Here is a 25,758-nt window from a genome sequence, read left to right as displayed (position 1 = left end):
TACAATTTGACAATACCAGCTAGATAATTAGCAAAGGTAAAACCACTGAGGCAAAACAGGTAATGCAAAGTCTGTACAACAGCAGCAGTGCCCAAAATGGAGAGCAGGGCAAAGGGGCAAGTGTGGAATTTGTATCTTGACTGCTTTCCACCCAACCACGCTGCTTTCGGGGAACCAGGTCCAACTTTTCCACTTCTCCATAGTCCAGGCATTACTCACTAAAAGACGAAGAAGAAAAAACACAGATGGATGGGAACTGGCAGGGCATACTTTTAGCCCACCCCAAATCCATGCAGTTGCTCTTGGCCCCTTGCCCTTGGTGTACAATTAAGAGCCCTGGTAAAACAGGATTCTCAGTTGCACAGGAAGCCATTAGATGGCTTCTCCCGCTACAGACATTCACCCCAAAGACGTGAGGGGCAGGGCTAAATGCACAGCCCCACTGTACCCCTTCCTTATTTTGGTGAGTTTAGTGTCAACCAGGCAAATCCTACACTTTGAGAGAAGAGAGAGCTGTGCTGTTGCCTCCTGCATCTTAGGAGATGTAAATATTTGTGGATCCTCTTTCCAAGTGAGATGTGAAACAGCCTTTCCTCTTCCCTTCTCCAGTTGAAAGAGTTTGCAAACTTTGACTTTGATGTATGGCGGAAGAAGTACATGCGCTGGATGAACCACAAGAAGTCACGTGTGATGGACTTCTTCCGGCGGATTGACAAAGATCAAGATGGGAAAATTACCCGGCAGGAGTTCATTGATGGCATCCTGGCATCCAGTAAGCCCCCTAACTCTTTTAATGCTTAAAACACTTTCAACTGCCTTTACCTGCGGACTTAGTTTTTTTCCCAGATTGAGAAGCAGGAAGCAATTCCTGCTTAGTGTCAAGCAAACAACCCTGCCTGCAAGAAGAGCCATTGTGGTGCAGTATAGTGTAAAAACTGTAATAAAAGTAATAGTGGTTAGAGTGTCGGACTAGGAGCTGGGAGACCAGGGTTCAAATCCCCACTCAGCCGTAAAGCTCACTAGGTGACCTTAGGCCAGTCACTGCCTATCAAAGATGTCTGACAAATCTTGCATTTGGGATCGGTAATGGAGTTTCCATTTGTTCTCTCCCATTCAGAATTCCCCACTACTAAATTGGAGATGACTGCGGTAGCTGACATCTTTGACCGTGATGGGGATGGTTACATTGACTATTATGAGTTTGTAGCTGCTCTGCACCCTAACAAAGATGCTTATCGGCCAACAACAGATGCAGACAAAATTGAGGATGAGGTAAGACATTTTGATAAGGCAGCAGGGATCCAGGAGCTATGGAGATAGTTAAGCTGTTTCAATCTCACACTGCTTTGCAAGAACCTAGGATGCAGTTGGTGCTGTGTAAGTTGTGGAAGGATGCCTGCTTAATCTTCCTGCCTCCCCTCCCTTTATAGCCCACCTCTTCCAGAAAGCCTTTGGCAAAGCCACCACCTGGTCTCCATGCCCTAATTCAATAGCCCCATATTTTTCTCCTGCTACCCTCCCTTGTTACTTATTTTCTAGCTTGTAAGCACCTTGAGAAAGGGACCTGTTTTCTCATACTTTGCAAAGCACCACATGCATGGATAGTGCCATAAGAATAATCATAATAGTCACAAGTGCCAGCCTTCATTTGCTCAGGGCTGTCACATCTCTTTTGTATGTAAAAAGTCAAGGAATCAAAATTCATGAGAGTGAGAATTTGAGTCAAGAAGTGAGAGACTTTGCCAATGCAGTAACATCCAGGTGTGGAACCCCCTCTGCTCTAAAGTTCAGCTGGTGCCAACCTTTGTTAAATTCCTAGGCCAGCTGGAGACCTCCTCCTCCTCCTCCAGGCCTTCTAAATGTTACATATGTAGCTGCAGAGTTCCAGAGAGTTGCTATAAAAAACAGTGGGAGTTGTTTTCATGGTGATAATTGTATTTTATCACTTTGTTGTATTTTAACTTCTTGCAACCCACCCTGAGATCATTTGTGATGACAGGAGGGATATAAATCTTCAAAATATATAGTAGAACGGGATTTTGAATCTTATCTGGGGGAGGTAGTGTGGTACAATAAGTAGACCCTCAGACTTGTTCCACTGGGGTCTTGGGTTAAAATCCCTCCTATTCAACCATGAAGCTCACCAAAACAGCCATAGTCCAGTCACCACTAATCTTCCTATCCTCACAGGGTTGTGATGAAGATAAATTGGGACAATATTGCCCACCTTTTTCCTTTTGTGGTTTTTCAGTAGGGACTGTCTTAAAGTAAAAACAAAAACCTTTCAAACCAGTTGGAGAGCTTTCCTGTAATTTAGCCTAATGGAATCTCTTCTTTTCTTTCTACCCAACAGGTAACCAGGCAGGTGGCTCAGTGTAAATGCGCAAAGAGATTCCAAGTGGAGCAGATTGGAGAGAACAAATACCGGGTAAGCTGAAGGGGGCTTTGCTTCCATTGACAGTGGGGGGGGGGTTCCTCTGGCAGCCTGATGGTTTCATTGTAAAGGGTTAAAAAAAAGTTCTCTAATTTCTTTGTGGACCCCCATTTCATTTTGTGGCAGGGAACTCCATGATTGACTGGGGCGGGGGGGGGGGGCAGGAAGTGTTTCCTTTTGCCTGTTTTATTTTCCAGCCCTGTGTGTTCCTCTGAGATTTAAACATAGTCCTTCTGAAAATGCTCATGGGCAACTTCTGTGCTGCTTCTGTTTTTGTCTCAAGTTCTCAGAGTCTTCCACTGGCAATAAAACCATCTAGCTTAGCTTCCCCACGTGCCTGAACTGTGTGCAATTTTAGCTGAGGTGCAAACAATCTGAGCAGCCACTTGTTGGTGGCTGCGTTTTTAAGGAACAAAGTGGGGGTTATAATTATCACTTGGGTTGGCAAAATGTCTTGAGCTTGCCCTGAATTTAGCACAAGAGCAGAGAGTGTAAAATAACCAGCACTGGCCCTAGTCACATTTCTAAAGTGTACAAGATCTTTGGCTTGCTTCGTTAATATAAATATGTATAAAAGGGAAGTACCAAAATGTGACATTTAGCATGCTGAGTAATGTTGAGTATACACATCAGTGGTACTTGTGGTTAACAAGACATTTTTCATAGTGATGCTCTGTTAATGCTGCTCAATGTTTTTTGTTCCCCCTCTCTCTCTCCCCCTCCTTCCCCTTCTCTCTCTTTCATTTGTACTTTCTTCTCCTTTGTAGTTCTTCCTCGGCAACCAGGTACAGTGTGCCTTGCAATGCTGTCTCTACATCCTTTTATAGATTGTTTCCCTTAAAAGAATCGCATGTGTTGTCCCTTTACAAACTGATATTTTCATTGCTATGGGTGGTTGTGCTGGTGTGGATGCTGTGGTAAGAGCTTGTCTGTATTAACAGCCAAGATTCTGGTATACAGTGACATAATGATCAAGGAATGGAATGGAAGCAACGCTACAAATGTGCAAATGCCCCCTTAGTGACAGACACACACATGGGCACTCACAAAGGAACTTCCCTGTGTTTTGTGTGCCAAACACTTTTTTAGAAAATTGAAACTCTTGGTAGTGAAGCAGCCTTCACCAACTTTGTGCCCTCCTGATGGTTTGGACTGTGACTCCAATCAACCCCGATTGTGCTAGTTGGGACTGATGAGGGTTTCAGCTCAAACCATCTGAAGGGCACCATATTGGCAAAGTCTGCTTTAAAATATTTGACTTCTTGTGCAGCTAAGCTGGCAAACTGTGCAGGCAGGACTGAATGCCTCAAAACTGGCTAGCTAACTCAAATGGGCTTAACTTGAACCAGGCTGTAGCCCTTGAACCAGTCTCTGAAGCCCATTGTTCAGCCATATTAGAGCACAATCACAGTTTGATTCTGTAAGCTCAGCCATAGTTCCACATATCTGAGAGATGTAGAAAAAGGATTCCCATTGGAGCTGAGCACTGCATAATCCTATGACTTCAGAACCTGCCACATGACTTTGCTGGTGGGGGATTGATGGATATTTTCAATCACTAGCAACTGAGGCTATGCTGTTAACCACCAAAATAAAATATCCAGAACTGACCAAGGACACATAGAGCAGAACATACTGTGCATGCAAATCCATACCCCTGAGGCATGTGAATAGCAAGCTCAGGAAGCTAATTATCATTTCCATCGTGTACCTTCAGATTTCTAATATACTTGAGGCAAGAGGACACATTTTTCTTGCAGTTCCTCACAAGTTTGGTCCTTCCACTGTACCATCAGAACAAGATACCAGCAGGACACCTAGTTCTTAGAATGCAGCATCTCTTGGTTCTTCCAGGAGGTGTAACTTCTGTGCCTCTTTCACAGAGTTGAAATTCTTGCAATGTATTCTGTATACCAGTATCTGGATGCCTTCCAATTAATTTTCCACCGCTTTTGGAATGCAAGTGCTGAATCCATTTGGATAATTTCCTTCCATAATTAGCACTAAAGCTTCAAGCCATTTGCATGGATCGTGTCAAATAACTCAAGGCTTCAAGAAGATAAAATGAAAAAAAAAAATGCTTCTCATTTCCTCCTGCATAATTTTTAGCCAAATCATAACTCCAGAGGGAGTTTCAGCAATGCAGAGAAGAAATACATTTTAAACTTGTTTTGTGATATACGTTCTGCCCCTCTGTTGATAAGATGGTAGGAAACTAATGTCTTCAGTGCCTTGATTTTGCTGGACAGAGTGGACTGTTTTTACTTCAAATGAGCCCTCAAAGCCTAACATTATAAAAAGGACTTGAATTTCCTTGAACTGGTAGGAAAGAGCACAGTTAAAGTCTTGCTTGTTCAGAAAATCAGACGGTGAGCCAAAAACAGAGAGAAGGTCCATGCAGCTGATTGTAGTTACCTTCCCTCACTTTGTAATGTAGAAATGAGAAATTCCTCACCTGTAAAACATGACCTACTTTACCATGAGGGTGATGACAATTAAGGGCAGTGAAAAAGATTCATATAGCACTTGGCATTTCCAGTTTGCATTATGGATGCTGATCTTTGCAGAGCAGATTTCTAGTGAGGCAGGACATGCTGTTTGGTCCATTGGTCAAGGCTTCAAATTGTGGAGATGTCATACTGCTAGTGGTCATTTCAGTAAATGTATTTCTGATCCTTAAGGCTACCACTTTGCAGGTTTGCATATCTCTGGCTGCTGCAATTAACTCTTCTGCGTGGTGGTGGGGATGTCATGTACCATGAATTTTATGGGTCTTCAGATCTGGTGAAGGGCTTCTCTCCTTTTTGATGAGAGTGATTGGTGGGATTCCGTTAATGAATTTCATGTGAATTCCAGTTGTCCTCTCTCCAGAAATGAACTGTATCAAGATTGGCATGTGGCTGAATTCGAACCATGCTCCAAACAACACCCCCCCAAGGCCTTTGTTGGGAAATTGCTCAAAAGTTCGAAGTTCTGGCTTTATTTCATCTTCCGCATAACACAATGGTTACAGTTGGCCCAGAGACAAATGGGCAAGCCTTTAAGGAAGCACAATAGATGTGCAAACACTGCAGAGGAGATATTTCTGGGCACTACCTCACCCTGAGTCCTCTTTGGTCCGCCTGGTCCATAGCATAGCCTGGTCCATAGCAACTGTCTAGCCGATGATCTCCAGGGCAGTCTCTGGCAGGAAGAGAGAAAAGGCCTTTCCCATCACCTACTGCTTGGCTGATTCATTTTAACCTGAAATGCTTCCAGGAATGGGCTTTTGGGCACAGAACAGGTGCCCTGCCACTGAGCTGAGGTAGCTCCAGCAAAACAAGGGTGCACCTCCTTCATTTTCATTTAGTTACAATTAGCAGTGCATTAAAATGGATCCACTCTGGTTTTATTAACATCACCATCACCATTATTTATTCATATACCGCTTATAGACTTGTGGGTGGTTTACAAAGCATGAAAACCAGTTATACAAACATTTAAAATATAAACATCCATAATAAACCCATTTAGACATTTAAAAAATTATATTTCTTAAAGGCAGCTAGTAGCTTCAGGAGAGGCCCCAGTGTCAAAGCCCATCCTGCTGCAGTCCCTCTCCTGAAGCGGCCCTGTGCTGCCACCTTTCTTTTGTAATTGCAAGGTGTCTTTGGGGCTCTTTTGTGGGTGCTCATCTAAACCATTTCCCCCTCTGCTGCTCCCTCCACAGTTTGGCGATTCGCAGCAACTGCGGCTGGTCCGTATCCTACGTAGCACAGTCATGGTTCGTGTTGGTGGAGGATGGATGGCCCTGGATGAGTTTTTAGTGAAGAACGATCCTTGCAGAGGTAAGAAATGGAGAGTGATTCTTAACAAACATGGGGCTCTGAACCTCCCCCAGTGTAAGGCTTTGAGGTGTCTGCCATTAAAAGTGAGTGGGCCAGGACCACCCATGGAGCCCAGCCCAGCCCAGCAGGAAGTCTTCTTGAGGTCTAGTCAAGGACTTCTTGAGGAGGGTGGCCTGTGTTGACGAGTGGGAGAGAAATGCCAGTGAGGTTCTCTGCTGCAAACACCATGATATCTTGGGCAGACCTTAGTCCATCCTGAATGTCAGCATAAGTACCAATAAGTACTTGACTAGGACTTCCTATGTAACACTCACATGTTGGGGCGGGGGGAGAAGTAGAATCCATCAGAGCCCCCACCCTCCTACCCACCTCTTTACATCTGTGGGCTGAGCTCTCTTCTCGTACCCTTTCCATTTTTCCTCTAAAATGGCTGCCCTGCATGCCAGCCAGCGTGTAAGAGACTTCTCCTTGCCTTTTTCCTCCTCCTCCTCCTCCTCCTCTTTGACCCCCACTGCTGTTTGTTTTTCCTGCTCTATCTTTTCTTTGTATATATGTATTTTCTTTATTCTAGTTCACCACCCGGGAAGTAAAATAAAACGCTCTGATTCCAGCTCTTCGATTGCCAGTCAGTCTCCGATAGGTTGGCGGTTTTTCTTGGCTTCCTCTCACTACTCCTCCTCCACTTGTTGGGAATGGCTTTGCTTCTCTAACCTGCCTTGATCTTCCCCATCATCCCCTCTGGCCCAGAATAGTACTTTGCTGTAGTGAAGGGCATGGGGTGGGGGCAGAGAGAGAGACAAATAACTTTTTTTTTTTTTTGGCTGGTTTGGGCTGAAAGCTGCAAGTTGAGTAGGCTTCACAGCCCCTGCCTCATCTTGCTCCTGTCTGTCACATTGGCCCTGAAATCACCATTCACTTTTTCCAAAGGGTTGCAACATGTATCCTCTGCACCAGCTTATGCTCGCAGCAGCCTTGATGGGTTCAGCTGAGCAAGAGCAGCTTGCCCCGAGTGAGGAGCAGGGATTTGGGCCCTGGTTCAACACCAGACTAGCTTCCTTTCTTGCCTTTTCTGCATCTCCCTCAATCCCCCAAAAAATTCCTCCCCTTTTCTATTATATCATTTACCTTTTCTCCTGGAAATTGCCTGTAAGTAAAAATGGTGTTCTGTAAGACAAAAGGCTGATGTTAGAGGCTTGTGAGGGAATGGCTACCCACCCAACCCTCCAGCCTGCAGTCTGGGCCCCCTTCCTTTGAAGACAGGTTATTCCTTCTGGCCTGTGGCTGTTGGGTGGCCATTTTCCCCTTCCCTCCCATGATAGTTTGTCTGAATGCGGCTGCATGCTGCCATGTTGTAAAACATCTGGGATAGTCTTCGCCAGTCAGTGCTTTCCAGATGTTATGGACTATAACACTCATCATTCCCAGCTAGCATGCACTATGAAAGATGGGGCTGATGGGAGTTGTAGTTCAAAGCATCTGAGGGCCTAGGGTTCAAGAAAGCTGCTCTAGGATTTGTTTCTTGATTGCCTCTTGGTATTGCTGATTCTTCCGTTCCTGGTGCTGCTCTTGAGCACTCCTGCTAGGTGTCCGCAGATTGTTCTGACGCAATCCTAGGGGTGCTTCCAGATGGGGGTTTATCATGGAATCAGCGCTCCTGATGCATGCAAGTGTTTTACAGAGTCCACACAACATTGTTGACATCAAAAAGCCAGCTTGTACCAACTCTGAATTTGATCTTACTGGGGGAAATCTGATAAATATATATATATAAACCCAGATACCAACAACCCACTTGCGGTATCTCAGTAGCTCGTTTGCAAGCTAAGCCCCTCTCTGTAAGTCCCCTTGGCAGCTGCAATTGCTTGTCTTGGGGTAGATAATGTGTGAAATCTCCAGCTGCCCCTTTTTCTGCCTGGCAAGGCTTTATGCATGGTGTCTTGCTCAATTAACAAAACTGCTCCTTGCTGTGTGTATCTGTTTGTTAGGTTTGTTGCTGTTTTTCCTGTAAAACTGAAGAATATGCTCGCTGTTTTGCTATGAAGCAGGTGGTATAATTGCAGAGGAAGGAAACTGAAAATTGGGGAAGGGGTGTAGCTCAGTGGGAGAGCAACTGCTCTGCCTGCAGGTGGTCCCAGGTTCAGTCCCTGATGGCATCTCCAGGTAGGGCTGGAAGAGACTCCTTCCAGAAATTCTGGAGAGCCGCTGCCGGTCAGTGTACGCAATGCTAAGCTATGGGGATCAATGATCTGACACAGTATAAAGCAGCTTCCTATGTTCCTGTATCCTGGTTGCAAATTTTAAGTCAGGTTTATTTCCTTCCATTTCTTGAGAATCAGGTGAAAATGAATTGAGAGCTCTTTGGACGACACTTTGTTTCCCAGACCTCTTGCCACATAAACTTAGCTAAGTGTGCTGTGCCAGCAGCTGAGCAAGCTCTGCTTTGGGTCAGCAAGCTTCCCACAGCTGGGGGGGGGGGGATCATAGAATTGTAGAGTTGGGAGGGAACCCAAGGGTCATCTATTCACCCCCGCAATGCAGGAATCTTTTGCTCAGTCTGGGGCTTGAAGCCACGACCTTGAGATTAAGAGTCTCATGTTCTGCTGACTGAGCTATTCCAGAATTCTTTGGTGCTGAACTGAGACTGGGTAAAGGAGACTCCCCCCACTCCAGAGGATCCTTCACTATCCTGTAAAGCAGATTGTACAGAAGGACGTAATAGATGGCGTTGGTGGTATAGACGAGATGGGTGCTGTCTATACGTGCTTAGAGGTTGCATATCTGAGTCCTTTCAAAAGTGTGTGGACTTGCCCTGTTGCAGGCTGAAACACCACTGCTCTGAATGATGGTTGTGGTGGGGGCTTCTATATGAGCTACAGAATGCTCCTAGATCTTTCCCCTCCTAGGAAGACTTTTCCTCTCTATCTTGAGACTTTTAAGCTGCTGCTGGTGTAGCAAAGTGAGAAGACCAAGGGGTCTGTCTCACAGAAAATTAACTGGAAGGAGGAGGAAAGAATCCAAAGCACACCCCAGCAAGCCTGCACCAGGGAGTCAGAAGCATCTGGCTTTGCCTGGCTTTGCCATCTGTTTATATTTCAGACTCTGGTTTCTTTGGCTATTTTTTCTTCATGTTTTATGGTGGTTCCTTTCCTACAGCTCGAGGAAGAACTAACCTTGAACTTCGAGAGAAATTCATTCTCCCAGAGGGAGCTTCTCAGGGAATGGCGCCATTCCGGTCCAGGGGGCGCAGGTCAAAGCCCTCCTCTCGGGCAGCCTCCCCAACGCGGTCCAGCTCGAGCGCCAGCCAGAGCAACCACAGCTGCACTTCAATGCCCTCCTCCCCAGCCACACCTGCAAGCGGGACAAAGGTGAGAGGGCTTCTTTAACCATTAAAAATGGCTTCTGTCACTCAGTTGCTCCCGGACAGGTACAGGCCTCTGAGTGTCCAGTGGGGCCTGTCCACAGAGGACAGAACTTTCAGGGTCACTCAAACATTTATTTCTGCCCACGATGACAATGAAATGCTGTCACATCCAGGTGGGTAGAGTGAAATGGCGGAGTTCCTCTTCCCCTCCCCTCCCCTCCCCCAAATTACACCTGTCTGTTTATGTCTCATTTTAATTTTTGGGCCATCCCTGGTTTGTTTTCCTGGCTTCTGTGATCCTGAGAGTTTTTCTCCCCGACGCTTGGCCTGGGTGAGATGGCCACGTTGGCAGTGGGCACAGAGCACAACCCCTACTTATGTAACTCTCATCTCGTCGCCCATTTTGTATGTTTCCTTTCATTACCTGTTGGGTTTGTTTTTTTATTTTATTTTAGGGTTTATTTACTTTTCTGTTTTTATTTTCCTTCCATCCTGTACACCTCCCTCCCCGCCCCATCCCTCCTTTCCTTTCACTCCCTTCCCCCTTCCCTCCCTCTCCCTCAATTTCTCTTTGGATTTTCCATTTCACAGACTCCGCATCACTTCACTCGCAGTTATGACAAACCCTGGTTGGTAAACAGCAAGGCAGGTACCCCTTTGAGGGGCTACGATAATGCTGACCTCCACCTGTCTGCTTCTGAGGTAGAGTATGGCTTACATGGGCCAGTCCCTGTTGCAAAAGGAGGAGCCCCCTTGGCTTCCTTTTCCCCTCTCTTAATGCTTTCCTTGTTATAACAGCGCTTGATAACACCTCTTTCCATGCTAGGGCTGCTGCTGTGTTGCTCATGGGGCTTCTAACTCTGGTTTCTTAAAGACAAAAAGATTTGTTCTTCAAAATACTCTTTCAAAACCAACAGAACGTTAACACACAGTTTGCAACCAGTTTGTGTTGAAAGAACAAACATTTCCCCAGGAGTTCAAAGTGAGAAAATCTTTCAAGTTTTGGGCTGTTTTAGAACATTAAATGAAAGAGATATGATAGAGGAGGATATCACTTAAAAGTCAGGACTCATGAATAAAACAGCCGAGTTAACACTTTGAAAATCAGTGCCTGTGCCTGTACAGAAACCCCTCAATTTGTCATCCCACATACGACGCAGGTGAGAATGTTGGGAGGGGAGAAGCTTCTTAGAAACATCTGCCTGGCTGCTTTTGGAGGTAGGAGGCTGGGTTAGATGGACATCCTTTTCCCTCCCTCCCTCCCACCAGGGCAGTTCTTACAGTCATGGGAATGTAAGTCCCAGCCAAACAGGAGGAATGGGGACGGTATTAATGATGGGCTGCCGGCTTGGTGTCCATATAAGTTGCTCAGACCTGAAATGATTGTTGCTTCAGTTTGCTTTTCTCCAACTGGGTGCCCTCCAGATGTCTTAGATGACACACTGTGCTGGTGATCAGAGTCATACTCCAAAATGTTTGGAAGGCAACAAGTTGGTGAAGCTGTTTTCGGAACATAGGATGCTGCCTGAGTCCATCTGGCCCAGTGTTGTCAACACAGGCTGGCAGCAGCTCTCCAGAGTCTCTGGCAGGAGTCTTTCCCAGGCCTACCTGGAGCCGCTGTTGGGGACTGGACCTGGGACCTTCTGCATGTGCAAAGCATGTGCTTTAGATTAAGCATTTCCCTGCTTTGCGCCACTAGAAAAGCAGAGACAGTTGGTGCACCAGCAATGGACTCCCTCTTCACATCTAGTGCTTGGGAACTGGAGTGAGTTGGGAGGATGCTTTTTCCTCCAGTTTTTCCTCCCACTGAAATAGTAGCTGGCATCCTGCTCTGCACCTACTTTAAAGAGAGGCTAATGGGAGCTGCAGCTGTGGTGTCCAAAATGAGCAGGATCCCGCCCACTCCAGTTCCGAGCTGCTCTCTGTCCTGCTTCTTCCATGGGGCACAAGTAGAACAGTTCAGGGCCAAGTGGATCCCCTGCTCTTTCTAGACAGGGGTGTGATGACTTGGACTAAACCTCACCAAAGGTGCCTTCTTGCTGCTCATGCTCAAGTGCTCAGGAGCTTCTTTTCTGCCCTTTCTAGAGACGGCAAGCACAGGGGTCCAATTAATGAGCCTGCCATCCAGCGCTGGGTGGTAAAGAGGACTAATAGCAGAGAATGGCCTTCTTGGTGTGTCTTGTCTGTCTGCTTCTCTTCTTGGCCTGCAGCACCTTAAAGGTCATGAGGAACATGGGGTGGGTGGGCAGGCAGCCCTGTAAATGTGTTCATGTCCACTAGCAGAAAGCAAAATGGGCAGGTGAAGAGCTGGATGTCCACAGAAGTTCCCACGTGGGACTTCCTGGCTACAGCAGCCACAATTCAGTCTTTCTGGGTTCTTGTTTAATAACTGTTGAGCCCCTCTGTGATTCATGGGGAGGGGACAGCAGGGCTTGATGCTCCTTCATTCCTTGTTGACCTTTAAGATGCAGTGGGGGCTGCAGTCTGGCTGCTGGAGTGCAGGGATCCTCTCAACCAGCACCTGTTTAGGAAGCAAATGATGACTGTTGAGATAAACGTCTCTTTCTCCCAAGGTTGTTCCCTCTTCAAGCAGCAAGCTGAAGCGACCCACTTTCCACTCCAGCCGGACTTCTCTCGCTGGCGACACCAGTAACAGCTCCTCGCCAGTGTCTTCAGGTGCCAAAACTAGTCGGGCTGGTAAGTGCCTTTCTGGAAGTGACACAGTCCCTGCTTGTATGCTGCATGTATTGCCTTTTCATTCTTTGTTTTGTGAATCACTTCGAGGCTTCCTTTGGTTTCGGGAAACAATGAACAAACTCAGTAAACTGAACTGAACATTCAGGTGAACACAGGAGTGGGACTTGGGTCAAGGTGCTCTGAGTTTCAGCTTCTACTTCTGTTAGGTGGGATGAGTAATTCCAGCCTCCCTGATGAGGCTTCCTTCCAAGCAGGGGCGGGCTGGGGCCTCCTGCTGCTTACAGTCTTCACTCTGCCCTTGTAAGCCTCAAGTGTACTTGCAGCTGGTTTCCTGTGCTCTTGGGAGCATGGCCATTTCTCTGTGTGCACCAGTCAACGGGTCAGAGCTATTGCAGGTGGCACCGACTGGAAGTTCAGCACACTTTCACTATAGCCAATTCCATTTATGCAAAGTTTTATTATTTTAGCCCGCAACCCTGCCCCCACATAGCTGTGCATAAGCCCTATTGCACTCGGTGGGACTCCTGAGTAGAAATATATACGGGATACACAGGAGCTTTTTGTTGAGAAATTAATAGCAAGTGAAAGCCCCCATGCTTCAGTGATTCCTCCAAGACGTAAGGAAGCCCACACATGACCCCGCCAGGCCACAAAGTGGAATGAAGCACCAATGATGATACAGCAACATCAGCCAGTTTGACTGTCACCCCCACTGGCTGTGAGGCAGTTCCAGAGCAAGGGGTATCTCGATAGAGAGTAGTACACTGAAATAGGTTCATCTATGTTGTGGGGAGGACCCGACTGCTCAGGCATCAACTGCTTGTGGTAGCTGTGAGAGCCACCATTCCAGCACACACAGAGGATGTCTAAAGGGAAGGTGGCATCTAGCTGGAAAACAAGACGGGGGCTGCCCTCGAGGGACGGAGGAATAGCATGTTGTAAGGCCTTCCTGGGTTTCCATGGTGGTGATGGACACATCTGTTTTACTTTTCAGATCCTAAGAAAACAAGCAGTCGCCCTCAGAGCCGGGCAGGGAGCCGGGCAGGGAGCCGCGCCAGCAGCCGGCGGGGCAGTGACGCATCTGACTTTGACCTCCTAGAGACACAGTCAGCCTGCTCAGACACTTCCGAAAGCAGCGCAACGGGGGGGCAAGGCAGCTCCCGACGGGGCATGGCAAAGCCCTCCAAAATCCCCACCATGTCTAAGAAAGCGACCACAGCCACCCCCAAGACGCCAGGCCCCAAGAGATAATAATAAGACCCCATGCACACATCTACACATACACACACACAAAAAAACAACAACCTGTGTCCATTTTTTAACCCTGCTTCATACATTGGATGTATATTTATTCTACATGGGAGAAATTATATTGTTAAAAGTGTAAAAGATTAATTGTGTTATGAAGCTGCCTTATTTTGTTCTGTTGATTTTCTTTTTTTTGTAAGTTACTATTTTCATGTGAATATTTATGTAGATAAAACTTGCCTTCTGGTGACCTCCTTAGCGCTGGGAGGGCCCAGGGGAAAAAAATGAAATGTGGGAGAGAATAGAAGCAAGCAAAAGGTCAAGATGTGAAAATGTAAAAACAAAAAGTTAAAAAAAATTATATAAATAGGATTTCTGTGCAGTGCAGGAAGTGATCCTGCTTTATCTTTTAGGATTATTTCCTAAATGCATCTTTATAAAAACTTAACTTGCTGTCTCAGCAAGGTAAATTATATTTAAAAGCAACACCTGAATATCCAGCAGTGTTCAAGGAATTCTTTCTTTCTTCTCTCTCTCTCTCTCTCTCTCTCTCTCTCTCTCTCTTGTTTTTGTAAATCATGGATACCTCAAAAAGAGAGAAATGTGAGGTGAATGGGATCTGGGGCTTCTGTTTCCAGTTTTTAAAAGAAATCATTGTGGTTTTACCTGAAGATAAAGTGGAGTAAGTTTGAACTAATAAATTTAAAAAAAAATTGCACACACGCTACATACAAGTAAAGATGTTCACTAAAATGCTGTATTTAGCAAAATGAAAGTACTGTCAGCCGCTGAGCTTTTAAAGAACAACTAATACTATGTTTTCAATATTTTACACTTGAAGCTCTCCAGTAGCATCATACCTGTGTGGACGATGCCTGGGGTTGGGGCACACACAGCAAAACCTTTGAGCAGTGGAGCCAAAGAGGGGAGTTCCCACAAAACTTGGTTCTTCTCTCACATTGCTGTTAAAACAAAAAAAACTGACTTCACTTTTTAGTTCACGAACTGCTATTTAACTGCATTGTTTCCTATTTATTGTCTCAACTGGTTAATGCCACTTCTGACCATACTGACGTCCAAGAGGCCCCTCCACACTCCAGGGGAGAAGACGATGACAGAGCTGCCTTCAACACGCACAGGAGCTTGTTCTTGGGAATTTTAAAGCGCATCACCAGCAGCCCCACTTGTGCGCCGCCCCCTCCGCCCCCCAGCTCGCTTTTATATGATCATTTTTTCCATTGTGGAGGGGAGAAGAAGGGGAGGGATGTTTTAAAAAGTAAAGCCAACTTTGGGACAGTAAAGAAGGGGGAGGGGCAGGGAGTTGGGGGCTACTTGGTCTTCCTGTATTTATTAACTTTTGCTCTTTCCCCTGCTCTGACTGACCATATTGCTGTGTGATTCTCTCAGTTGGTTTAATTGAGCCAGAACCTGAAGCTCTACCAATGAATTGTTTAAAAAAGACGACACTTTTTGTATTAAAATTGCTTGCAGTAATAATAAAAAGAAACTTGCCTCTTTTTTATGCCATGGAAGAAGCCACTGGAATAGCATTAAGAGTACAGGTGTGTCTTCCCAGCCAATCACTTCTCCTCTGGCACAGAATGGAGCCGCCTGCTTTCTCTGTGATTATTTGTTTGAATGCAGTGGTTCCAAAACTCTTTTTGAGCCTCCGCCACTTGGTTCCGTAAGATCATCCCCAGTGCCCCCTGCCCTATAAAAAACATTGAGAATGACCCACTATGGAAGACAACAAAATTCAAATTCAAAACAGTGACAATTAATTGCACATTTATTCAAAATTCACTTAAAACTATTTAGCTTAATTCAACAAAATTGATGAACTTCCAGTGGTACCAGCTTTCCAAATCCTTGCCTCTTACCAATCCCCTAGGTAATCCCACTGCCTCCCAGGGGGCAGTACCCCACCCCATTTGGGAACCACTTCCAAACCATAGAAACAGATGTGTACCAGATAACCACAAATTATGGGCAAGTTAACCAGTCCACTGTCTCCTAAAGGGCCTCTGCAGTAAGAGAGACCAACTCACCATGCTCCTGGCTGTTGCGCTTCTAAAGGGATGGATGTTCCATCTGCTCTGCCCTTTCAAAGCACAGGAGGGCAACTCACAGCAGCATTTGGTTTTGCTTTGTTTTGTTGTGCAGTTGGGGAAATGGGGAAACTGGACATGTTAGGTGATTGTGTATATGAAGCACTTAAACGACAGGCAGCGTCAAGGACAGCATGTGTAAAATGATAAAAGGATAGAATGTGCTCATTTCCATACTTAGACTGCCCAAACTATATTGGGAGCCTGTGCAAACCCCAAAAGCAGGACAGGAACACAAGAAAACTCTTCGTGGTTTCCAGCAACTGGTATTCTGAAATATTACTGCCTCCTACCGTGGAGGCAGAGCATTGTTGCAGTTGATAGGCTTGTCCAGTTCTCTTTGAAAGCCATCCAAGTTGATTGCCATCACTGCCCCCTGTAGGAGCAAGTTCCATAGTTTAACTATGCACTATGTGAAGAAAGACTTTCTTTTGTCTGTCCCGAACCTTCCAACTTTCAGCTTCATTGGATATCCAAAAGTTCCGGTGTCATGAGAAGGGAGAAAAATATTCCACTTTCTCTATTAAACTGCAGCCTTGTCTGTGGTCTCACTAAGCCAATGGTGGCATGTTGTAATGGATGTAAAGAAATGGATGTAAAGATGGAAGTTTGCTGTTTCCACAGATAACTGGGCCCTGCTTTTTTCTTTCTGAGCACGGCACTTGCATTTATGAGCTTGAAATTGACAACGGGGTTTGACAGTAATTATGTAGGCAATGATTACAGCAATATTCTTGTAATTTGGCAACCCTGCAAGTAAGTTGACACTGCTCTCTAGAACTGTGGAGTGCACACACTCAGTAACCCAATACTTCATCAATTAAAACATTTCTTTTTTCCTGGCTTTCTTGGAGCAATGCTACCGTCACAATTTCCCTGCCCTATAGACACAGAAAGAGAACTTCAACAGGGGAGAAGCAATTAGTGAGCAAATCCCTGAGCAGCATTGGAACTTTCAGCCGGCTTCCAAATGGGCAAGACCAGCTCCCAACGTCTGTGTCCTGGCAACCATGTAAACACACAGGCCTGGAATCCAGAGCCACAACTGCCCCTTTTTAAATCAATACAAATGGGGTTGTTCTTCCAGGGCCCAACAGGGAATAATCAAAGTTGTCAGTTGTTCTCCAGGCTCTGCTCCTGTGCCTTTTCAAGCAGTCTAACATCTGAAATTGTGCTTAGGGGTAGGCTTCCACATGTAAATTTCTTATGTGTGAAGAAGAGATTTGGCAGGATTCTGGCATGACAAGATGCAGCTGTTAAATTCCCTCTTATCCAAGACTACAGCCTTTTACCTATAGGAGGAGCCCCGGTCAAGGGGCAGAGCCATGCCTAGTACACAAGGTTCCCCAGTTCTATCCCTGGCATCCCCATATCTAAAAGGCTCTCAGGTGCCAGAGCTGAGCAAGGACTTTGTTGGGGGTCTTGGAGAGCTAGACTGTCCTGAGCTGAATAGACTAATAGTCTGGCTCCATATAAGGCACATAGATGCTCACAGGCAAGCTCAGCTTCTGAAGTTTTAAAATGCTCCTAATCCTAGATGCACCCTTGCTACAACAAATTCTCTTTCCACTGACTTCAGCTAATAGGCCACATGCTGAATCCTTAGTGTCATGCTCCAGGGAGATGCAGGGCTCAACTGGATTCAGGGTGCCAAAGGATCAAGTGACAGGTGCACCATCCTAGAGGACCTCCCCCGGAAAACCCCAAGGAGGTCATTACCTATGTGGATTCCACTGTTCCCCACTTTCAGTATGAAAACCCCTGAATACTAATCCAAGTTATGCCATCTGTTTCCTACCCTTCTCTCTCCTTCATCATCACCTCTTTGGGGGCAGAGACGCTTCTTTTCCCAGCTTAACACTGCTAAATTCTGCATATGTGTATTGATGGGGCTGCTTTTAATCATAATAGATAGGAAGCCAGATGTCATACCTTGCAAGAGGAGCCACTGGAACCACCTCTTCCCTGACACGCAGCAGATGAGTGTCTCTTGGACATTATGCAAAGGAGAGCAGAAATGCATCTGAGTCTGAGGGAGGGATGGATTGGGTGGGTGCTCAGCTACACTCCATGCCAGTTGGGGCCAGGATGCAGTCAGGTATGGAGGCCTCTGAAAAATCTGACCCAGTGGGTCTGTTTCCCCCTCCAAACTGTGGCTAGGGGTGTCAACACTTACTCTGAATAGTCTCTTCTGGAGGGCCCTAGCACAAATCAACTGGCAGGAGAGACTCCCACCTACCCCATACCTCTGCCTGCAGCCAAGTCCAGAGAGGCTCCACAAGGACCGGCTGCCTGCTTCACAGTGAGTCAGGCTCAGAACCCCATTGTCATGGCAACCATGGGTGCCAACTGTCCTCGGCCCCAACTGCCACTTTCAGAATGAAAGAACTGGGGTGTTTTGGGGGGGTGTTGTTGGGAGGGGAGTTGCTGCTCTTGGTTTCTTGTATCTTTATTTTAGATTTTGCGGTGATTGATGTGGAAATTGTTCAGTTTGGTAATTTTTAAATATTTTATTTATTGTTTAGGACTACCTTTGTTATGCTGAAGTTGCGTTTTTTTTCACATTGTAAGCCACTGTGAGTGTGGTTTGATCTGTAGAAAGGTAGCATAAAAGCATGACCATTACCTCAGGACCACAAAACAGACAAGGTTGCCCAAAAAGGGCAAGGAAGAAAGAGTAATTTGACCAAAAATAAGTGAAATGACCCAGTCATCTGAGGGGAAAGAGTTTCATGAAACTGCCCCACCACCAAATCGTTTCACTGGTTCTTTGGCATGTTTTCTTTGGACAAAAACCAACTGAGTTCTCTGGGGCTTACCGGTACCTCAGAGTAGACATGTGTAGTTCTTTACTGCTCAACTTTTCCTCTCTTCCATCCATGCCCCCCCCCCCAATGATATGGAACACCTATTAAACCTTTTAAATAAAGCTGTAGAGGTACAAAATAGTTCACATTTAGCTAAATGTCTAATACCAGTCATGTGACTTATAACAAAAATACACCACTATCAGATCAAGAAATACAGACTAAACTAGGAAACTTACAAACCCCTTGGCTGCTACTCCACCAAATCCACACTTTTTTGGCTAGTCCAATTACCAGTATAGCAGCCACCCTTGTAATATCCCCAGAAGAACAAGGACCAGATATAACATCTATAAAATTCTACTCAGTGCATCAGTGGGTTCACTTGACCCTATCAACATGAATGCAATTTTGGCTATAACCTTGAGCCAGCTCAATGGAATGGACAAAAATAGTGATAGAGAATTAACTGTAAAAACTCATGTAGGTTTTACCTAACCTCTAGGAAGCTGGCAATGATCCATCCTGGTGCCTCACCACATTGCTGAGGGGCTGCCCAACATCCGGTACAACTCTCCACATGAGGTGGGGATTTACAAAAACCCAGCCTTTCTGGAATGTGATATTCCAAGAAATTAATAAAATAACAAAACAACAATTGGAAGTCAATTAGCTTCATCAAATTAGCTTCATCAAATACATTTCAAGACAACAATCTGGATCTACATAATAAAGGATTAATAAGCCATTTAGTACAAGTGACAAGACACAACATAACCAGACACTGGAAAGACCTTTCTGACACAACAATAGACAATTGGTATAAAACAGTTTGGGAACCATCCCTCCTTGAGATATAACAAATAAACAACAGTTGACATGTGGACAGATCAAGAAAGATGGCTTTATCCCGGTGTGGTTTAATTTCATAACATATGCTAGTATTCCAGAAAATGAACAATCAGCATTTGGCTCAATCTGGTTGAAATAAATGTAATAAATTATAAAATAATTATATTTTATAACTAATTATAATTAAACTATAAAATAATTTAAACATAAATTATTATCTTCACTTTTAACCCCCATCTCACTTTCATCACTATATCAAATCTTTATTGTTTCATTAGTAACACAAGAGGAAAAATGACTATTATACTCATACTGAATCTAAGCACAACCACAAGGACTCTTGATTAGACATTTACCCTTGTGATGTTGAATGTTATCTGTTAACTCTGTTCTATCCTGTTTCCTTTTTGCTTTCATTTAAACCAATTCACGAACCAATAACTTATACATTGACCACTAATATTACTGCAAACTTATTTTTGTGATATACAATTGACAAGAGAAGAAGAACAAGAAATTGTTAATATTTAATAATAGGATTGCAGGATATGGGTATTGTTGACAAATATTTTTCCTGTCTTTGTCTTTTCTCAGAATGAGTTGTCAGGGCGGGGGCAGTGAATCCACTTCATAAAAGTGTACATTGTGTCACAGACACTCTGCTGTCCATTATAATGGCAGCTCCAAGTGAACAGCAAAGGAGGCAACCATTCTTTATGATGGCAGCTTTTACAATTTCCTCAGAATTCAAACACCACCTCATAACAGGGATTTCTGGGGGAAACAAAATGGCAGATTTTCCTGTTCCCTTCTCCACCAAAGAATATTGTTTCATCCTCCAAAACATTGCGAAAACAAAACAGTTGATATCAATGTAAGTGAAACAAACAAGGAATAGTTCAGCCAACCCTAACTTAAATCTGAATTTTCTCTCATAAGTATGTGTTTAAATGTGTGTTTTGATACATATAAGCTGTCACCATCTATGTCATGACATTCAGAGAAGTGCAAACTCCCATGTTTAAGTTCTGTCCCCTCACCCCCACATTTTGTCCAAGATCAGGTCATTTGTTGCAGGAATTTGCCAAGGTCAATTTCAGCAGGTTCCCCAAGCCTGATTAAATGTTGGGAACAGGGACTGGCCCACTCATATAATAGTGGAATCTTGAGTGGTGAAATTTATGGATAGTAGTTTCAGAACACAGTCTAAAACCATTATTTCCCCCTACATTGTGTCCCCCTATCCAGTTGTAGCAGAGTATGTTGACCATCATGGACTTAGTTGCAGAGGGGTGGGTGGGTGCCATATCTATATAGCATTGTTATCTTGCTATTCTGCGGGTGGTGGTGGAGAGCTTCCAGAATGGCTTACAAATATTAGTGATGAGACATATCATAAAAGGAAAGAGCACAGGGAGAGAGGATTGTTATAAACTCAGCCTGGAGAACCAATATGAGAAGTCCTACCAGCGCTGAGAGTTCCCGTAGAGGGTCCTCTGTCGGTCGGGAAGAAGCAGAATTGCAACCAAGCAATTCAGAGCAAGACGGCTAATAAGCCAGTTAAAACAGGATGACAAAGTTTCTGTGGGCGTGCTCACATTAGCCCCTTGGAGGGCAATGAAGTTGTCTCACAGCTCTTTCCACGCTACCTGTTCACATCAGCACAGCTTACTCCCTTTGTGGCGGGGCGCGCCTTTGCTCTCTGCACAGGTGTTCACACCTTGGCCAGAGATTAATTAGGAGTGGCTTAAGGACTCCAATCGGCGTGAAGCTGCCTGGTTTGAGAAGCAACGGCTTCGAGCAGCAGTCTCTTATAACAAAGTACGGGATATCATACACGTGCATTTTGGAGAACTGCGACCACGTGTGAAAACCCCAGCACCGGAAACGCAGTCAATGCAGAGTCAACGGGAGTGTGAGTGAGCACAACCTTAAACTCCCATCGCCCCCGACAACTAGAAAAGCTGGCTGGGGCTAATGGGAAATGGAGTCCAACAGAGCCACGATACCTTTGACCTGCACAGGCGGTTCTTGGTTCTTCTTGCACTGATCGTAAGGTAGCAGCACCTGCTCGCCCAGAGAGCTCTAGTCCCCGAGATACGCCGCCCCGCGGTATCTCTTGTCCTCTGTGGGTGCCCCCCAAGAAAGGGGCGGACACGCCACCCCCCCCCCATTCAGGCCGGGACCATGCTGCACTTTTGTGCCGCCATCATGGCTCTGCCTCTTCGTGGCAAAAGAATTGCGGTCTCTGCCCCGAGGCGCTGCCCGTCTGCATCCCAGCAGCAGAGCAGCGGCAGCAGCTGCTGAGGAGGCGGGCGGTGCTGGCTCAGGCGGGTCTGTGTCGGCGGCTCGGGAGCCTCCCTTCCCTGGGAACCGATCCAAGGGAGCTTCGCTCCTGCCCGCGGGGGAGGCACTCTGCACGCGCTCAGGGCCCCTCACCGTCGCTCGGCGGAGGGCAGGGCCGGAGCAAGCGAGCGGCCGCCCAGCCAGTCCGACGAGCAGCAGCACGTGCTTCCCGCCTCAAGCCGCTTAAAGGGCCGCCCCGACGGCCGCGGCGCGCCGGATCCGCCTGCGCCCTGGCCGGGCTGCCGCTGCCACCGCCGAGCTGGGCGCCAGGATGCGGCTCCCGCCGGCCCCGATCCCCTTGCTCTTCCCCATGCTGCTGTTGCTGCTGCTGGCGGGAGAGCCCTGGGCCCGGCGGGCGTCGAGCCGCGCTGCCGCCTCCTGCCCGCAGCAGCAACAGCCGCCCCAGCAGCGCCGGCTCAGCGGGCGAGAGCGGCGCGAGATGCAGCGCGAAATCCTGGCCCTGCTGGGCCTGCCGGGCAGACCCCGGCCCCGGACGCGACCCGCCCCGACGGGCACCAAAGCCGCCGCCCGGCAGCAGCAGCAACGGCAGCCGCCCTCGGCCGCGCCGCTTTTCATGCTCGACCTGTACCGCGCGATGGCAAGCCAGGACGACGACGACGACGACGACGAGGAGGAGGAGGGCAGCCCCTGGACGCCGAGCTGGGCGAGGAGTCCCCCGCGGAGCCGGGCCGCCGACGGCGCCGACACCGTCATGAGCTTCGTCAACCTGGGTGAGTGAGTGAGCAAGCGAGCGGGGAGGCCCTGCCTGCGCGGCTCCGACGGCACTGCGACCCGGCGCGGCGCTGCTCTCGAGGAACCTGCCATGGGAGAGCGGCCGCCCTCCGACGCCAGGGGCTGAGAGCCGAGCAGTGGGCGAGGCCGGGGTGGGTAGAGGCCGGGTGCAACCGGGGACCACCGTGCGGACCAATAATAATACCTAAACCCCTGAATTTGGCTACTGGCGTGGAGAAATAAGCTTTTGTGTGTGTCAGGACGGCTGGCTCTTCTTGGGTGCTTCTGAATACCTGGGCAGAGGTAGCCCATTTTCTGAATTACAATGCTGAGGTGGAGGTAAGGAACTGAACTATTATTTTGCTCCTGGATCCACCTGAGTTACCTTCGGGTTCTAGTCAAAAAAGCAAGTAGATCCTAGAAGCCGGAAGTCTGCCCATGCTTGGCCTCATCTAGGGTGTGCAAAGGGCCAGGTGGAATTCAAGGTCTGCAGATTTTACGCTGTGCAAGCGGCAAACTGAGAATGAAGTAAATTTGCACCTTTTGGGAATGTGCATAGGATTGCAATCTTGGTGGCATGGTGGAGCCCCACAAAATGTCACGACACTTCATTCCCAGACCGACTTTGGGGAGGAAGCCATCTGTTGAAAGGGACGGATCCATGGGGTGGGAAAGCCCTTCACCCCAAGCAAGGCAGTCCACCCAGCAGTCTTTCCACCAGACCTGCATGGGGCGGGAGGGAGACTGACAGGGGCAACAAATCTCACCCTGAGAAGAGAAAGCAGACAGGGCAGCAAGGTGTTTTCAGGGGGTCCTAGGGGAAATTTAAGCCACTGACTGAGCACTGGGGTGAGGGAAAGCACCAAAGAAAGGAAGCAAACCTCCCCACCCTTCACGTGATTCAGGTCCCACCTTCCAAATGTGGGGTCAGCAGGAGTCACCTTCTTCCAACAAATATTGCAGAAAAAATTGGAGGATGGGGAAAACGCACCTGTCGCACTCCATTGCCAAGAAGAGCAGGGCAGAAATGTGATCATTAACAACAACAACAACAACAACAACAACAACAACAACAACAACACCCTTGCTGTCCCAAGTTGGAACAATACAGTAAATGAAAGAAGCCCCCCATAGGCAGAGTTGGCCAACTTGAACAAAATATTGGGGGAGACAGGTAAGCCCCCCAACATAATCACATGATGTGGTGTATTCACACCCTTTGAATGGCAATACCCATCAACTTTGAAGGGGGTGCCCTGGCCCCCTCAAATATTTTATGGGGGTGAAGACCCCATAGCCCCTGGGAGTTGGCTCCTAGGAACATCAGAATTTCAAGCACGGGGGGGCAGAGATAGAGAGAGTGCATGCATTTTTATACAAGCTGAAGTCTTCAAGAACTTCCCTACCACTTGATGGCATATTATTGTTTTGGCTTTGTTTTGGGGAGGCATATCAGTCTGGGTGGCAGAATTCCAACCTGTCTATACTTTGAGGATTATAGGACTAGTCCAGATTCACAATCCATCTTAGGGTGTAATGTTATTTGGCTGTTTGCAGCCGGGGGGGGGGGGGGCAAACAGACGGTCCTAGAAGGACCACTGTGCAATCCATCCAGGAGCCAAAGGGGTCCTGTGGCCACTCTGTGCTACATCTTAGTACAGTACATGATTCTCTCCCTCCAACTCCCTGTGTATAGACTAGCCTGGTGCTTTTTGCTGTTGTTTTTTGGATTCTGTTTTTTTTATGGGGATGCTGAAGCATGAGCCACATCAGGACCTGCATCCTGATAAGCTTGATGACTTAACTGTGCTGATTGCGCCCTGACCTGCCCTCATGCACATGTTGCCACTCTGTAACTTGCAGGTGGTGGTTTTTAGCAGTGAGTGACTGGTGGAGCCTGGGTGGGGGGTTCTCATGGTCAAATGTAGCACAACTGCCTTTTATCACAACTAGGAAGAGCAATGTGGCCAAGCCAGAATGTGTTGGATAGAGAGCAGGGGACTCAAGGGCTTCTTTGCCACCTACTGCCAAGCATCCCTCTTGATGGGGGTCACTGCTCCATCAGCACTCGAGGGCAAGAGGGAGGAAAGTGGGGTGGATCAAGCATTGAGAGCCAAGGTGGGGCTTCCCCTCTGGCTGGACCAGGCTCGCAGCCTTGGAGCAAAGATTCCAAGGAGTCCCATTCCAGGTAGCAAGCAAAGAGGCACTGGAATCCTGTTGAGCCAGTTCTTGTGCCTCTGAACTGCTGACTTACTGAAACTTGGTTGTGTGAGCAGTATATGAAGCGGCTGTTCCTTAACCTGCATCCCTCATGTGATACTTCAATTTTGAGCTGGCCCTCTCCTGAGGGTACGCGGTAGGTAACAATTCAAGAACCGGTATGAAATAGATGCAATCAGATTGAAATGTCTAAGTTGGCCTGAAGGAAGCAGCCTTGAATGGCTTCCTTCCCTCCCAACCCTGTCCCATTACTAGTTTATGTGAGACACAATCCTCCCCACATTCATTGTCCAGCAGCACAGTCAATCCTGGGGGAAATCTGTGGGTGCTTCCAGATGGGCCTTTATTCTGGGATGGGGGATCCCTGCTCATTAAAGCTTTTTGCAGCACCCACACGAGGTGGTTGTTATTAAAATGTCAGCTTGCATTACCACCCTATTTAAACCATTCAGCATTACATGTGAATGCTGCCCATAGTATTGCTTAAAGTGGCACAATCCTGGTCTAGCTTTGCCTATTCTGCCCCTGCTCTTGCCAAGCAGTGAGAAAAATAGGGTAATGATTAAAAGGCCCGCCTTGGGTGGCAGAACACAGGCTCTGATCCAGCTCTGGTCTTGCATTTGCACATATTAGCATTCCAAATACTGGAAGTGGGGGTTACATATTAGCATTCCAGATACGGGAAGTGGGGGTTACATATTAGCATTCCAGATACGGGAAGTGGGGGATACTTCTCTTCCTTCTCACTGCACCCCACAGCGGGAATCCCGCCCTGTAGCTGGTGCCAAATCCCCCAAGCAATACTAGGAAGCTAATTAAAGCACATATCCTAATTAGCTTTGAAGTGTGTGGGAAGAATCCACATAAGAGGCAGGTGACATTTGTAACTGTGGGAAAGGTTGATGGGGAAACATTGATGTGCCTTTCTGTGGGTTCTGGCAAAAAAAAAGGAGGGGAAGGAAGACAATGTGCCCTTTTAAATGTTTTTGGACTACAACACCCATCATTTCTGGCCAGTTGCCAAGATGGCTAGGGCTGATGGGAGTTGTAGTCCAGCAAAATGGAGGGCACTAAGTTGCCTGCCCCTGATTTAATGAGAGGGAGGTGGTGCAAGCTCCCAGAAGTG

At 46.9% G+C, this 25,758-nt stretch overlaps 2 protein-coding genes and 2 long non-coding RNA genes across 21 annotated transcripts in view; 2 read left to right on the top strand and 2 right to left on the bottom strand.

Annotated features, from left to right (window-relative positions):
• MACF1 (microtubule actin crosslinking factor 1) overlaps positions 1–13,624 on the top strand; it is a 292,958-nt gene extending 279,334 nt beyond the window's left edge. For 9 of the 17 annotated variants that reach the window (XM_081018115.1, XM_081018102.1, XM_081018103.1 and 6 more), the window contains 10 exons: positions 610–772; positions 1,118–1,272; positions 2,354–2,428; positions 3,202–3,219; positions 6,144–6,261; positions 6,833–6,901; positions 9,415–9,626; positions 10,214–10,324; positions 12,196–12,319; positions 13,314–13,624. In XM_081018115.1, coding sequence (XP_080874241.1) covers positions 610–772; positions 1,118–1,272; positions 2,354–2,428; positions 3,202–3,219; positions 6,144–6,261; positions 6,833–6,901; positions 9,415–9,626; positions 10,214–10,324; positions 12,196–12,319; positions 13,314–13,570 — 1,302 coding nt within the window. In that variant the 3' untranslated portion in view covers positions 13,571–13,624. The remainder of the gene's footprint in view (positions 1–609; positions 773–1,117; positions 1,273–2,353; positions 2,429–3,201; positions 3,220–6,143; positions 6,262–6,832; positions 6,902–9,414; positions 9,627–10,213; positions 10,325–12,195; positions 12,320–13,313) is intronic. The other 8 variants (XM_081018106.1, XM_081018104.1, XM_081018110.1 and 5 more) reach the window with 5 other exon arrangements.
• Positions 6,891–9,557, bottom strand: LOC308483858. The gene is made up of 3 exons (XR_013989819.1): positions 9,432–9,557; positions 7,387–7,425; positions 6,891–7,020 (listed from the first exon to the last, which is right to left on the bottom strand). It is a non-coding gene; the product is annotated as an uncharacterized lncRNA (long non-coding RNA).
• A 506-nt stretch (positions 13,625–14,130) lies between the features above and the next one.
• Positions 14,131–18,928, bottom strand: LOC308483856. Of its 2 annotated transcripts, none has more exons than XR_013989813.1 (2): positions 17,608–18,928; positions 14,131–15,278 (listed from the first exon to the last, which is right to left on the bottom strand). It is a non-coding gene; the product is annotated as an uncharacterized lncRNA (long non-coding RNA). The 2 variants fall into 2 exon arrangements; XR_013989814.1 differs by having other exon boundaries at positions 17,852–18,928.
• A 3,008-nt stretch (positions 18,929–21,936) lies between these two features.
• The window catches only part of LOC308484667 (bone morphogenetic protein 8B-like), a 30,726-nt gene continuing 26,904 nt past the window's right edge, over positions 21,937–25,758 (top strand). Inside the window, exon 1 of the mRNA XM_081019626.1 lies at positions 21,937–22,411. Coding sequence (XP_080875752.1) covers positions 21,952–22,411 — 460 coding nt within the window. The 5' untranslated portion in view covers positions 21,937–21,951. The remainder of the gene's footprint in view (positions 22,412–25,758) is intronic.

The sequence above is a fragment of the Podarcis pityusensis genome (genome assembly GCF_964106645.2).
Source record: "Podarcis pityusensis genome assembly, chromosome: 8".
In the NCBI taxonomy this organism is placed as follows: Eukaryota; Metazoa; Chordata; class Lepidosauria; order Squamata; family Lacertidae; genus Podarcis; species Podarcis pityusensis.
Note: the sequence above shows the minus strand (reverse complement) of the source record. Positions and strands in the feature narration are given on the sequence as shown.